General features: G+C 41.6%; 1 protein-coding gene across 1 annotated transcript in view; it reads right to left on the bottom strand.

Moving 5' to 3' along the window:
- LOC108249898 (CD2-associated protein) overlaps positions 1-15,016 on the bottom strand; it is a 94,827-nt gene that overhangs the window by 73,830 nt on the left and 5,981 nt on the right. Inside the window, exon 2 of the mRNA XM_037981710.1 lies at positions 7,958-8,115. Within this exon, the coding sequence (XP_037837638.1) occupies positions 7,958-8,115 (158 nt within the window). The remainder of the gene's footprint in view (positions 1-7,957; positions 8,116-15,016) is intronic.

Genomic DNA, 15,016 nt, shown 5'->3' with positions numbered 1-15,016 from the left:
CAGCCACTGTGGCTCGTCTGCCTTCAGTTATATTTTTTTTCCTAATCGGGAACAGAACGCGTCTTCTACTCAGAATTTCTGCTGGATATTGATCATTCATGCTATAGTTTGTGTCACGCAGCTCCCTACCTCGGCTCTTTACCCGTTCTTTTTGTTTATAGTTTTCTATTTTTGCTATAATGGGCCTCGGACGCTGGCTCCCCTGTTTTCTCCCCCCGAGCCTGTGCACTCTGTGAAAGGTTATTGCGTTAGCCTCTTCGCTCGTAAACTTTTACTTTTCATTAAAAGAAAGTTCACCACACATTATTTGGCGGGAGCAGGTCAGGACTGCAGAACTGGACTTCTCATACCATCAGTGTGTGGTTCTTAAACTTGTTGAAAACATTCTGAATTGTTCTTTTGATGTTTTATTCAAAACACACAGCATCTGTTTCTTACAAAAAGATTTGGAATACAGATTATTATCTGATCCCAGTCCACATTTCCACAGTGTGATGGTCCATCCCAGATGTTTCTGAGCCCAGAGAAGTGGACACTGGCTCAGGACAAAGGGATAAGACTAAGCCCAGCCAAGCACAAATAAGTTTAAAGGGATAGAACGGTCATTTTTGAAGTGGTATTCTGTTTAATAGTTATCAATAGTTGGTGCCTTATCACTATCATCAGCCATAAAGCACAGAGTATAGAGAAAGAGGCAAATATGTAGCATCCGGGTTAAGCTAAAAGCTAGCCAAACAAGGGCCTGTGTTTCATCATTTGTCAGGCTTATAAAACTTTTTTTTTTTTCAAAACCAACATGCCGTTGTGAAAGCATGCTACATTAGCTCATATTAAGCCTCTGTAATTTTGAATGACACAAACTAAGCATCATAAGCGTAAGCATGGTCTATCTCAGCATATAAACATTGTCATAGTACCACGAATGATCTTTGGTTAAGAAAACAGCTAATGTAACATTCTTTTCTATGGTATGTTGTTTTTCAGAAAAGGTTGCTTTAAAAGCCCTAAAAACAGTAAAACACAGGCCCTCATTAGCTATTAGCCTAGCCCGAAAGAAAACCTTTCTCCTTAGTCCATGCTCTATGGCTGATGTCATGGCTGATACTATTGATACCTATTAATAACTATCTGACAGAACACTCATCCATTTTCTTTATCCGTTTTCCCATTCAGGGTCACAGGGAGTTGTGTCTATCTCCAGCAGTCCCTGTGTGAGAGGTGTGGGACAACCTGGACAGGACTCCAGTCCATCACAGGGCCACAGAGACAAACGAGACAGACAACCATTCACACTCTCACTCACACCTAGGGACAATTTAGAGTTACTAATTAGCCTAACAAGCATATTTTGGGGTTTTGGGAGGAAACCGGAGTACCCGGAGAAGCGGGAACATGCTCACGCCACACAGAAAGGCTGCCGTGCTTCAGAGGTGACATGTTGATTCTGTAATGTTACTGTAACATTAGGAACTTTTTTGAGCTCTTATTTGTTTCTTTGTTCTGTGACGTGATAGCAATGACAAAATACCCCTTGTCTGCTGCATCTTTAATCTAAAAAGCAGATTAAAATTTACATTTAAAATCCCTAAAATTCTTTGAATTGTTATGAAGAACAAACATTTGACATAAGAGTTGTTACAAAATCTATTTGATTTCTCTAAAAAGGAGCTTTAAGTAAATTCATAGTCCACAACTTGTAAGACTGTTGAACCTCAAAATTCTGCCACTAAAAAAAAGAAGTGAAAATAAACAAAGTAAGAAATGTTGATGTTAGAATTTTTATAAAATGCGTGGCTCCTCAATATTAACAAAAAATGTCTACAAGAAATGTATAAGTTTCTGTGAAAGATCCATTTATATAAACCAAATATCTTAGTGACAAAACAAAGCAAAGAGGATGATTGTAAATCCAAACACACCTGATAACTCTACAAGGAAGTAATCCGTCTCAAAAATTCTTCCAGCTCTTTGTCTCCTTAAACACAACTCTTAACCGGACAGATAAAAGACCCTACCATTAGTTATTCATTAGTTAGCCATCTTACCGTGTACAAATCAGACATGTTTTTCTGCCCCCTTCTTCATTCATTCACAAAGAAAATACACCATATCAGACGACCGTCATGCTGGCAGGAGCAAAGTTCAACAGCACACTCCTTACAGGATTATTTATCTGAGCTCAGCCACCAGGCCAGGCTGCTTAATAGATTACCGATCTCACTACGGAAGATTAAAGGATTGGAAGAAGACGACAGAGACGTGAGGAAAGAGGAGTGGAGCCAGCAGCAGGGACTCTCTTCACATGGAATTAGAGGTGTTAAGGCACAATTCACCGGAGAACTCTCAAAATGTGCACTACTGAGTTAGAACAAGAGATCACTTTGATTCTGTTATACCAAAAGCAAATATCCAGTGGTGAATCATATTTTAATTTCTTTATCCCAAATATTGGTTCCAGTAGGAATCCAACCATACTAACATTAGTGGTATTCAAAAGAGATTCTAAAACTGATAAATAAGCTTTTACCATCACAAGCTGGTTCAAAAGAGAATATTTTGAGAACTCCTGTGGAATCTGAAGTGGACAGCTCGTGGCTGCTTAAGCAGCACCAGTGAAGCCTCTGTAGGACCTGCTAGCAACAAAAGAAGCAACCCAGCAGGGATATTTGATTCAAGTTCTCCCAGTTGTAGAGCAGAGGAAGAGCCCAGACCAAAGGTGCAGTAAGTGCTGCTGTTCTCAGCAATGAACACATTGAACCGCCACATCTTAAAATGCACCCATCCACCAGGGTTAGGGGCATTTTTGTATTTTGATGGCTTCCACCGAATTGGTCCAGTGATAAAAAAAACTTTGGAGAAGGGAGTCAAAAGTAAGACATGGGCTCTTAGTGTTGTATGGTCTGTTGTTAGAATTTTGACACTTCGTCAAAGTTAAATTAAAACAGCAGGTTTGGTTTTTAGGTTGGAGTTAGACATTTAAGACTGGCCAGCTTCCTAATTTATGACAGATATGACTAAAAGCTTGTAAGGAAGTACTGTTGGTTTGTAATGTTTGTCATAATGGTCGTACTTTGAGATGTTAGTATGTTCTGGAGTGGCACTCGAAATAATTAACTTTGAGAACCACTGGTTTTGACAGTTGAGTAAGATTTGGTTGAACTCAGTTTAATTCTCACAACATTCTTGGATCTGCATGAAAATATTACAACCTAAAATGTTTAAAACAACCTGCTTTTTTTTAAAATCCTACTGTTAGCAAAACATTTAGTCATGGCCAAAAGTAAGAACTCTGATGTAAGCTCAACACTCAAAGTAGGGTATGGTCCAAAATACCTCCCTATCTAATTCAACTTATCAAAACATAAAAAATTAATTACCTCTAATGAACAGTAACACATGACATATTACACTAAGTCAATATTCAACAAAAACTAAGCCAAAATTTCAAAAGGATTAAGTGAAACACCAACTATAATGGCAGCATTGGACTAAACTGTTTCATACCCCGCAGCAGGCAGGATGACATCCTTGTTGTCATGATGGCGGCGCGTGCACACGCAGCGGCCACTCGCTCTCCCAAGAATGCGGTGAATTGTTTGTATTTGTCTGGAAGTTCTACATGTTTGTCTCGTCAAACTGTGTCGGAATACCAGGACAACCGACGGAATCTCCTGAACATCCGGAAAAGCAACTTTTCCAATGTTTTGGATAACTTTACAGCAAAAATCATCAAGGAGCTCGGACTACACCGACGGCCCTCGCCAAAACCGGACTCGTCGTGGGTTCCTCCCCCAAAGAGGAAGCACCGAAAGCGGTGTTGGAGGAAAAACAAAAGGGGCAAGCGCGGAGGTATCCGAGCTAGGCTAGCGGCTAACCCAACACGTCCAGCAATACCATCGATCTTACTAGCAAACGTACGATCACTGGACAACAAAATGGACCATATCAGACTGCTGATGTCGGCGAACCGAACAGTGAGTAACTGCTGTGTGCTTGTTTTCACTGAAACTTGGCTTAGCGACAACATCCCCGACTCTGCCGTACAATTAGAGGAGCTAGCATGCTACCGAGCTGACCGGGCGCTTGTGAACGGAGATAACGGAGAACGCAAGCGTGGAGGAGGTGTGTCGGTTTATGTCCGGAACTCGTGGTGTCGGGATGCTGTGGTGGTATGTAAACACTGCTCACCACTGGCGGAGTTTATGATCGTAAAGTGCCGTCCTTTTTACCTGCCGAGGGAGTTCACTGCAATCTTGCTGGCTGCAGTTTACATCCCTCCGACCAGCAACAACGGCGAGAGGAACGCAGCACTAAATGAACTGTACCAAGCCATCAGTGAACAACAGACCGCACACCCAGACGGCTTCCTCATCCTGGTCGGAGATTTCAATCATGCTGACCTAAAGTCTGTTCTCCCGAAACTCTACCAACACGTGGATTTCCCAACCAGAGGGAACAATATTCTGGACCTGGCTTACACAACACAAAAAGGAGCATACAAAGCCACCCCATTACCGCACATTGGACTCTCTGATCACCTTACTGTTATGCTAATACCGGCATACAGGCAAAGTGTGAAAGCCATCAAACCTGCAAAGAGGGACATCAGGGTGTGGCCACAGGGGGCTTCAGCTGCTCTCCAAGACTGCTTTGGAACAACAGACTGGGAGATGTTCAAACAAGCAGCTACCTATGATGGCCACACAGACATTGAGGAGTACACAGACACTGTGACCTCATACATCACAAAATGCATTGATGATGTGACTCACACAAAAACCATCATCACCCGAGCAAACTACAAACCATGGCTGACAGGTGATGTCCACAAGCTGCTGAGGGCCAGAGATGAAGCCTTCAGAGCAGAGGACGAACAGGGCTTGAAAACAGCGAGAGCCAACCTGTCACGTGGAATAAAGAAGGCTAAACAGGAATACACTAACAAGATAACCACTCACTTCAAGGACAGCAGAGATGCACAGAGCCTATGGCGGGGCATCCAGGCCCTAACGGACTACAAGCCGGCGCCACAGAACTGTGATAGCAACATCACTCTGCTAAACAACCTGAACAGCTTCTTCGCACGCTTTGAAGCACAGAACAACACAAACCCACATAAGAGCCCTCCCCCCCTCATGACCAGACACTGCGCCTCTCAGCCGACATGGTGAAGAGGGCACTTGGCAAACTCAACCCCCGCAAAGCAGCGGGGCCGGACAACATCCCAGGCCGTGTGCTAAAAGACTGTGCAGAGGAGCTGAAAGATGTCTTCACTGATGTCTTTANTGGGCACATAACCAACCTGTGACCCACTACAGCCTCATCATGCAGAATGGGGAACCCACTGTTGGAGGTTTTACAACTCTGAAGACCAAAACCCTGTAAAGACCGTCCATGGTCTGACTGTCAGACACTCTGACTCTTGATGCATTTTATCCATTTTCTTTGTGCTGTTTCTGGTCCTGAAGAAGGCAGTTGTGTATTTTACCATTTTACTACAGTTATTGTCATTTATTAATCCCAAACTGCTGTTTTGCTGTTGCTGGAACCAAAACAAACATGAGATTTTATTATTTTATTATCATCCATCCAGTTGCTACTTTTTTTTTTTTGGAATGATTTGTTCACATTTCCCATAAACAGGATCCTAAAATGGTTCCCAAGATGCTGATGTTGTTATTGAGCTGTCAGTCACTCTCCTGGTAGCTGACAGTAAGACCCAGGACTCCGCCTCACATCATCGCCCAACGCACACACAGCAACATTTCTATCCTCCAGGGCTTTAATGGGAAGAGATGGAGAGGATATTCAAGGTTGAGTGTCTGTATTTCACTCAGATCTGCCCGTGTGCGTTTCACACACACACATAAAAACTCACTGGTAGCAGTACATTCGTGCATCAGCGCGCCCATCACGGATGTGTGAAGTAGAGATATTATTGTCACATTGCTGGCAGGCTGGCGTCCTCATAACTCTCCTTGTGTTGAGGCTCCAGGCGCCGCTGTTTTATCTGAGAGCTCAGTGGCATCCCGAGGTCTGCAGACTCGCTTCACTTTCAAACTTTCACTCATGTGGAAGTCACTCCTGGGAGCCGCAGCTCGAGTCTGAGATAATAAAACCGTCTCTCAGCCAGACGAGTTGACAAACAGTGGAAGGTCATGCAGCAGGTTTTACAGCTTCCTCTGGACCAATACAACAGTTTACTGTAACAGGACCACTGTATGTGCACAGTAAATGATCCTGGCCAGGACCTCCAGGACTTTTAGATGAAGCTCATACCTTCTCCAGGTCTGAGTTTGGACTTCAGGAATGCCGCTGACTTCTGAAAAAACAAGATGTTACCTTGTGGTGGTGGAGGTTGGTCCACGTGAACTTAGTGGACATCTGCTGATACTGAGACATCAAGTTGTTTAATCTGTGGAGACAAAGACTGCTTCCCTGCGTCCAACTCCTGAACACCCGGAAGGCAGTCACAATCGTGGGGGATGCTAGCCATCCTGCCCATACACTGTTCAGCGTCCTGCCATCCGGGAAAAGATACAGAAGCCTCCGCTCCCGCACCACCAGACTCTCCAACAGTTTCATCCACCAGGCTGTGAGGATGCTGAACTCCCTCCCCTCAGCATCAAGCGGCTGAGAAGAAGATGGGACAACCCCCCCGACCAACACCACAACACCAGATCTGTTGCACAACCAACACCAGAGAACCAGAGGACCAGAACTGCTGTTAAGAAGATGGGATCCCCCCACCCCCGTCTGACCAACACCAGAACACCAGAACTCTTGCTCAACCAACACCAGAACTCTTGCACAACACCAGACTTTTGCACAGCACTAGAACTTTGCACAACTGCCTTACCTCCAAACACAGGGGACAAACTTTGCACTATTGCCACTTGCACAACATGACATGACCACTACTAGAATGCACTCTACGCTACACTCAACACTCTACTCTCTACTACCTCTGTAATTACTCTAAACTCACAATGTGAAATACTTTGTTGTCCTAAGTACTTGAATCTGTGTTAGTAATTAGTTTTAGTTCTATGTATGTAGTGTCAGTAAATGTCTTTTCTGTATCACCGCGGGATGGTGAAAACGTAATTTCGATTCCTTTGCATGTCTGCACACGTAAAGAAATTGACAAATAAAACTGACTTGACTTGACTTAGCAACACCTACCAAAATTCCTCAAATTAATCCCGTGTCCATTTCTGCCGCCATAGTTTCATCTGGTACAGATTACAAGACTGAACCTACAGCCACTGGTGAGATACTCCTTTACTGCCAGAACATGGGCCCAAATAAGTTGTCGATTAAAAAAATATATATTTTTTAAACTAAAGGCCCTCAAGGAGCTAAAAGCAAAAAGAAAATAATTTAAATTTGCTATGTACATTTCAGGCTGAGAAATGCTATTGTGGACAAAAATACTAATAAATCACATTTTTCATCTGTTATGTAAGATGGTCATTTTCTTCTCCCCCAGGAACAGTTATTGTCAAAGTTCAAGGACCGTCAGAGACTTAATTAAGTCTGAGCATTGAAGGGAGGGTTGGTTGATTAAAATGAGGACTGTAGTGAGATTCTGTATTAATCTGCTGTTAAATGTCAAAACAGACAGAAACCAGAAATACAAGTTAACAAAAAAAACTCACAAAGTAGGTGATGGTACAAGAAAATTCACATAATTCAACAGAAGGAAATCTAATCTAAAAGAACCCTCAGATAAGAGTCTTTAACTCAGAGGACCACATCTGACCATCTCTTAACTGCTGTTATAAAACTTATCTGTGAGGTTTAAAGCTCCGTCTGTTGTATCATTAGAGGAAATGCACAGTCAGCTGTACACAGGGAAACAAGCTCAGCAGCTCTAAACTCATATGATCCTCTTAGTAGCAAGCCATAAGAGCATTAACATCAAATTTACAAAGTCAAGTCATGTTCGTCCCACCTTAACAAAGTTGTCGGGGAAGACCCCCCTTTTCCCATTGAGTTCTCCCTCCATCCAGCCCTCCTCCTCGATGTAGCGCACATTCTTAATGATGTTGCCAATTCGCAGGGTCAGCTCGTCCTCGTGGAGCGCTTCATACTCGAACTCCACCACGACCTCTGCTCCACGTGGGGGCGGAAGGGAAATTCGAGATGATATGCATGGAAGAGAAATAAGGGACAGAAAAAAAAAAAAAAAATTAGCTAAATTTATGTCAAAGTAATTCTGTGAAAGAGTATATAAATAAGACATTGTTTAGCTTCAATGCCCACTTGAGCCACTAAAAAATGCTCAGATTCTCATGTCTTAGAGTGAAAAACAAAAAACAAAAACTGTTTTCTTTAGTATTTGAACCCAATGCTTCCTTATTCCTTTTTTTACTGGCATCAAAATAAACTTTAACTAAACTGTAATAAACACAGATTTGGAGAATAAAATACCATTTTAATAGCCGTCTCCCATCAGGTTCAGACTTTCAAACATATGATATACATCATTTATGGTGAAATTTACAAATCTGGTCTGAGGCGCTTTGTCTTCTCGAACACATTAGGCCGGTCACCAGTTTTGAGGTTTACGACAGTTTTTAAAAATCACAAAGTCAGAACTGCAATATTTTTCCAGCATACCATTTCTGTAGTTTAAAAGCATTTTAATGAGATGTCAGGAACCGTTTGGAGGTTTCTTTTGTTGTTCGCGGTGCGGAACAGTGCACTTCGAATTTAGGAACGGCTGAAATGTTCAGACCCTTTGTGTTTGGACTTTAAACACCATCTGAAACCATCATTTTCCCAAATGTTTCATGTGTTCAGACCATAGACTGTGTGCCTCACCAAGCACAGTCATTGTGTTTAATGACCACAACGCCAAACACTGCGGCACTAAGAGTGAAAAAAGTGACTTCATGTTGAATGAATGAATCAGTGGAAACAGGCATGAAAATGAAACACATGTTATTCATCACCAACAGGCTTTACCATGAAACATTAAATGACATGTATTAAATAAAAAGGTGTGGTTGTGTGACTGTAGGAGGGTGTTAACAGAGTCGTAGGCTGAAGCAGACAGTGGGATCTTCTATTGTCTCCGCTAAGATCCTGCTGGAGGGAATAATCCTTTTAACAAAAAAAAAAACACCAAATCTCCACTAACATCAAGATTACTGCTTAAAAATCCTGAGGCTAAAAGAATCGTTGCACAAAAGGTTCATCGAATAATTACAACCAAATGAAGCAATTTGGAGAGCAGGACACAAGTCTTGTGATTGGCTGAATAATAAGAAGCAGAGCAGAGCCAACACACACACACCTGGAAATAGTCTTTCAAAAACAGGATTGCCTGCTGTTAAACCTGGCTCAGCTTCTGCTGTTAATAGATTTGTGTGTGTGTGTGTGTTCTTCTGACATCACATACACTGACACTGTCACCTGAGCAAAACTCCCAAGAGGAAACTGGCACCTAGAGGCTGAACTCGGACCAGCTTCCATTTCCACATCGAACCCTTTGAAATGGAACAAAAAGCAGCTTCAAGGCACCAGAGAGAGGGTTAGGGTTACATCTGACCAATAAATGCAAAAAATACATTTAATAGGCCCAACAATCTAGTCGTGTTCAGGTTTTCTTATTGATTTGTGTAACTGACCAAATTTCTGATTTTGGTCTTTTTCTCAGTTTATTGCACTTTTACTGATATGGTGACCAGTTGAGACACTCCTAAGACTTCCGTTGTCATGGATACACAAGTTGGAAGGCAGGGGGCGACAGAAACTTGCATCCACTGAATAGTCAGGAGTGCTGATTTAAGTCATCAGGATTACTTAATGTTTATTGCAAGATGAGTATTTAAAATTCATCGTTGAGTATCAGGGCTGTTTGGTTATGTTAGCTGCCAATATAAACCCCAGCTAGCCTGTCTGGGTTGTACAGAAGTTAAAGAAGTAGTTCAGAACTTCTGAAGTGGGGTTCTGTGGAAATGCAACAAACAATAAATGTGCTACTTGTTGTAGGGAGGTCTTTGAACACCCTCAGTTTGGAGAAATAAAGCTTAATTCTATCAATACTGATACCTAAAAGCTAGGCCGAGTAGGACCAGTACTAAAGTGGATCTCTCAAAAAGTTCCCAGCAGTTCATGTGAACACTATTTTATCAACACATTGCTGTCAGTTTCTCCTGACACAGTTATTTACACAAATCAGTCAGTGGAAAAACTTGTTTTAAGGAGGTGAGAGACCCATCTTTTCTTCCCTAAAGGTTGGTCTTTGTTGCACTGCAGCCTAGTTGGCCAATTGTTTCTTTAGGTATACTTGTAGAAAAACACGCAGGAACAAGCTGACATATTTGAAGCAACAGTCTGAACACATAAAGAGCAGACATGAAAGACATCATGGCCCAAGCAAACAGTTTTGTCAAGGTTCAGGACTGTAATTTCAGACCACGAGTCCATGTAACTACAGGACGAGATACAGTCTGCTGTAGTAAATACAACAAGAGGCAACACCTACACACACACACAATCTTTAATTTGAGTTCCTGCAGCACACACAGCAGCCTTCGTGCTTTAATTGAAGCAGAAGGACTCTGCACTTACACAGATAACCCCTTAACAAACCCAACACAAAAGGTGCGACACACCTCAGTTCTACTTTCAACACTTCATCAAAAAACAGCCACAGATCTTAGCTCTGCTTTCAGTCCAGTACCGAAATATAGTTCTGATGCCACAGTACCTATACCGCTATAAGGCAGTGTGACGTTCAACTCTCAGTGGAGCAGTCTGGTGACAGAGGAGTGCATTTTTTGTTCACGCAGACTGAGAGTCCATTTTATTTTTGTTTTTGGTTGTTTTCTTTATTTTGTGTTAAGTGATCTATTGAAAGTAAAGTTTTTTAATCTTTGAGAGGACGTACTTGCACCATTATGTTATTATCATTACATTAGTTTAAAAGGACTCCAAACAATATTATTGTAATTTCTGAGACAATTAATCGTCCAGCAAAATTTGTTATTGTGACAGGCCTATCAATCCACCTAAACTACTCTTGAGTAGTCTAAATGACATCAAAATCTGATCAAAATTAAAGGTTCTCAATTAAAATATGACAAAAGTCATCAGCTTTGGTAAATGTAAGATTCTCAGTAATTTTGTTGCCACTGTTGGTCCATTGGTCCATTCAGTCATTCTGCTGTCTGTCCGTCCGTCCGTCCGTCCGTCCGTCCGTCCACTTTCTCGTTCGCTTCTCCTTTCCAGGTCACAGGAATCTGGTCACTATTCGAGAGGCGGGGGATATCCTGGACAGATCGCAGGTCCATCACATTCTGCTGTTGTGATGTGGAATTAAAAATGAATAAAGTGACTAAAGGTGGACTGAAAAATATTGTGATATAAATCATAGGAAAGCTACAAAAAAAATGACGGCAATATAAACTGTTGGTCATTTTGAGCTGCCGCAGACAAGGGTGTAGTGTTTTAACGTGTTAATTTTTTTAAACTGAACCTTCTCTCAGTTAACAATTTTTAGACAACACAAAAATAGATTTTTTGTTGTTGTTGTTTTTTTTAATCTATTATCATTCACTGTAATTCAAACAGAAAGACATCCGTCAGTGAATCAGAAAGACACCTTGACCATCATTGCTCTGATGGTTTGTTCCCGATTCAAAGGAAATCTCCAATCGACAAAATTTTTTTTGTCCATCCCTTAAACAGAAATAAAACTCTTCCAGCCTTTAACTCGTCACCACTTCCATGCAAGTCATCTGCCAACCGAATGAATGGACACACACTTGTGCTGTACATACTGTCTAATTACCATGGAAGCATACTGTGGAGCACAAAAACAAATCCAGTTTAAATCTCAAAGTCAAAATCTTAGTTTTACCAGCAAGTTTTATTTTTTTGTGACGAGAAAAAAAGATTACAAGAATACAAAACATATTTGGAAATTTCTTACTTTTAATATGGTGCTTTTTCACCCGCTTGACTCGGTCCTACAAGGGTCGACCCGGCACAGGTTCAGTCATTCCATTGGGTGCTCTCCCCACTTTCAGCTCGCTTCTTGGAACCTCCTGAGCCAGACTTCCAAGTGACATCAGCAGACTACAGGCCATTGATTGGCCAAAGAGCGTCTACTTCACAAGAAACCCACCATTTTTAAAATCTCGCAACTGCAGCATTCATTTTAGTTATTTACCTTTTAAAAATATATATTAATATATCATTAAAATGGCGACATGTAAATCAACACCGTCGTACTATGAGGAGGTGCAGACGTTTCCGAGCTCACTGGGAGATGACAGAAGTCTGAGGGAGCTCCAACCGGCAGAGGGAAGGTGGCCTCTGCATTTTTGAAAACAATGGCAGAGAGTTTTGAGCATTTTTGAGACTTTATTTCACTTATTTACCCGTTAGTGGTAAGTTTCAAGTGGCCGCGCTATGATGCCCACCCACATCTTAATACAAAGACCATGTAGTACCAAGCCGGGTCGAAGCGACAGAAAAACAACAGACAATAAAAAAACAGCTATATTTGCCTTTTTAGGTAAGGCAGTCAAACCCAAAAAGCCCATAAGCTTTCAGCACACTTAGTTTCTGCGATGAGATCGTACTGATGGAGAGGAACTCCCAGGTTCTTGTTTTCCTGTCCTCGTGTGGTGCTTCCAGGTGAAGACATCACATGACCTGGACCTTAGATAAACAACTGACAGAGAGGAGGATTTCACAGGGGAAAGAGAAAGGAAGGAGGACTGGGGGATGGGTGGGAGGGTTAACACAAGGACACTCGGGCGAGCCACCTGCCAGGCAGCTTGTCGGTATCAGTGTGATCTGTGGGTTTCTCTCTCAAAGTGAATCAAAGAAAGATGAAACTTCTCACTGATCTATTAATCTAATAATTTACATGCAAAGTTGATGAGCCATAAACTGCTCTCAGCATACACTAAGTTCAAATAAAAACAAAAAAAATCTGACATGAGATAAACTACTATTTATTCCATTTTTAGGAACTCTATGGATAACTTTTGTACATTAAAGAAAGCAGTGGTGTAGTACAGAATGTATGGATGTTACACAGCATAGCTACTTGTTTTACTGTTTTATTAGAAGATGCTCAAGCTGTGGCAACTTCATAGTTCCTAGGTGCACCTCAAAGTTAATGATTGTTCATCAATACAGTGTAATCAGGAGCTCGCAGCCGGCACAAAATTATGGCAAACTGTCATTATTTAGGGATTTTCCCCCGGCATTGTTCAAATGTTTTTGCACTAGAAGTCGACTGATATGGGTTTTTTTCTTGGTCACTGCCCATTTTTAGAACTCAAGGCAGCCGATGGCCGATGGCCGATACCCAAAATGTATTTTCTATCTCACAAACATAATTCCTTATCTTAAATAAATATCAGACCCTCCAGGAATTTGCGATGTTGCGATCGCAACTATTAACGCAAAATCAAGCAAACCCTGCAAAATCACAACTTTTTGCAACTTTGCCCAAAGCACTGCAACTTGAACCCAATATTTATTTTTTCTAAACTGATTCGCCACCGTTTCTGCGGTCTAATGTCTTCTTTGTGGGTTTGTGTAGTGTGGAATACAAAATAACCCCAAATAACTCACGTCACATCCTGTTAACATCAGAATGCCGGGAGCGTGCAGGAGCAGCGACCAAAGCCAAAATGTGCGCTAATGCTTCACATTTGCCCACAAAGATTTCAGCAAAGGACCCCGCAAACCAGTTTCCTACCCAGCTGCACGAGAGTGGGGGGAAGCTGTTTTGCACGTCCTGCAGCGTAATCATCGAACATAAACACAAGTCATCCTTCGACAAACACTTTCTGTCTGCAAAACATGTGAGGAGAGCTGCAGAGGAGGGACAATCCAGAAATGGTCATGAATGTCAGTTGTCAATGTTTGTTGGTAATTATCTTACAAAACTAGTAAGTATTTCTGGTTTATATATTAAAAGTTATAGTTTTTTTTATTGATTTTAGTAAAAAAAAAAAAAACAACGCAACTTTTTATTGCAACTTTTAGGAAAGTACCCCGCGAAATCAGGCATTTTAGCCCGCAGCAATCACAAAAAATGTCCGCGAAATCCTGGAGGGACTGAAATATGTATCTAACAACACTTAGAAAAGCTTGGACACTTTTAAAACATATAAAGAAAAGCCTTCTTACTTTAAACTAAATTCTGGACTACAGGAAGCCGGTTGTAGCAGCTTCTGCTCCACATTTATTTTCCGACTTGGTAATCTGTTACATATGCACAGACATGGCTGACTGTTGATCATTTAAAAAGTGGTAAATACCGGTTGCTTAAATCGTTTTGGCCGATTAATCGATTTGCCTCTTAATTTGCACAGTTGAAATAAATAACAAATGTCTGGTTTCTTGTATGTCCTTTAGTCCTGTTCAAAAGACAAAGAGTAAGACATCCTTTGGTTTTTAACATTATTTACAATATGTATGTTAGATCCAGTTGAATTGTTGAATTTCCCCAAACTACTTGGGAGTAGTAAGACAGCCTCAACATTACTGATTAAAAATGTAAAAAAAAAAGTAAAAAACACAAAAAAAAGGTTAAAAGTTAGAAAAACAAAAGTAAAAAATAATTTAAAGTAAAAGCGAGTGTCCCTGACTAAGGACAACAGGTCTACAATGTCCGGAGACCCGTGTCTTCATATGTCCCCATATGAAGACACGGGTCTGAGGAGGGTAAGACAGGTTCTTCAACACCAGTGTCCACCCCCCATGTCCAGGGGACTATCAGACAACATTTCAGTCTAGACTCCTGGCAGAAATTTCCCAGTCAGCTACCTGGTATTCTCCTTGGAAACGTGTCGAGCGAGGCCGCGGGGCGAGTAAACAAACAGGTAATGTTCTGTACCACTTACAGTGAGTGGGCGGCTGAGAACAGACAGCTGCACAGAGAGGCTGGACCCAGCTCTTTGCAGATTCTCTTTACACACACACACACACACACACACACACACACACGCACACACTCTGTGGTGGTCGTGTGTGA

Source organism: Kryptolebias marmoratus, linkage group LG19, assembly GCF_001649575.2.
Source record: "Kryptolebias marmoratus isolate JLee-2015 linkage group LG19, ASM164957v2, whole genome shotgun sequence".
Classification (NCBI taxonomy): Eukaryota; Metazoa; Chordata; class Actinopteri; order Cyprinodontiformes; family Rivulidae; genus Kryptolebias; species Kryptolebias marmoratus.
This window is presented reverse-complemented; position numbering and strand designations above follow the sequence as displayed.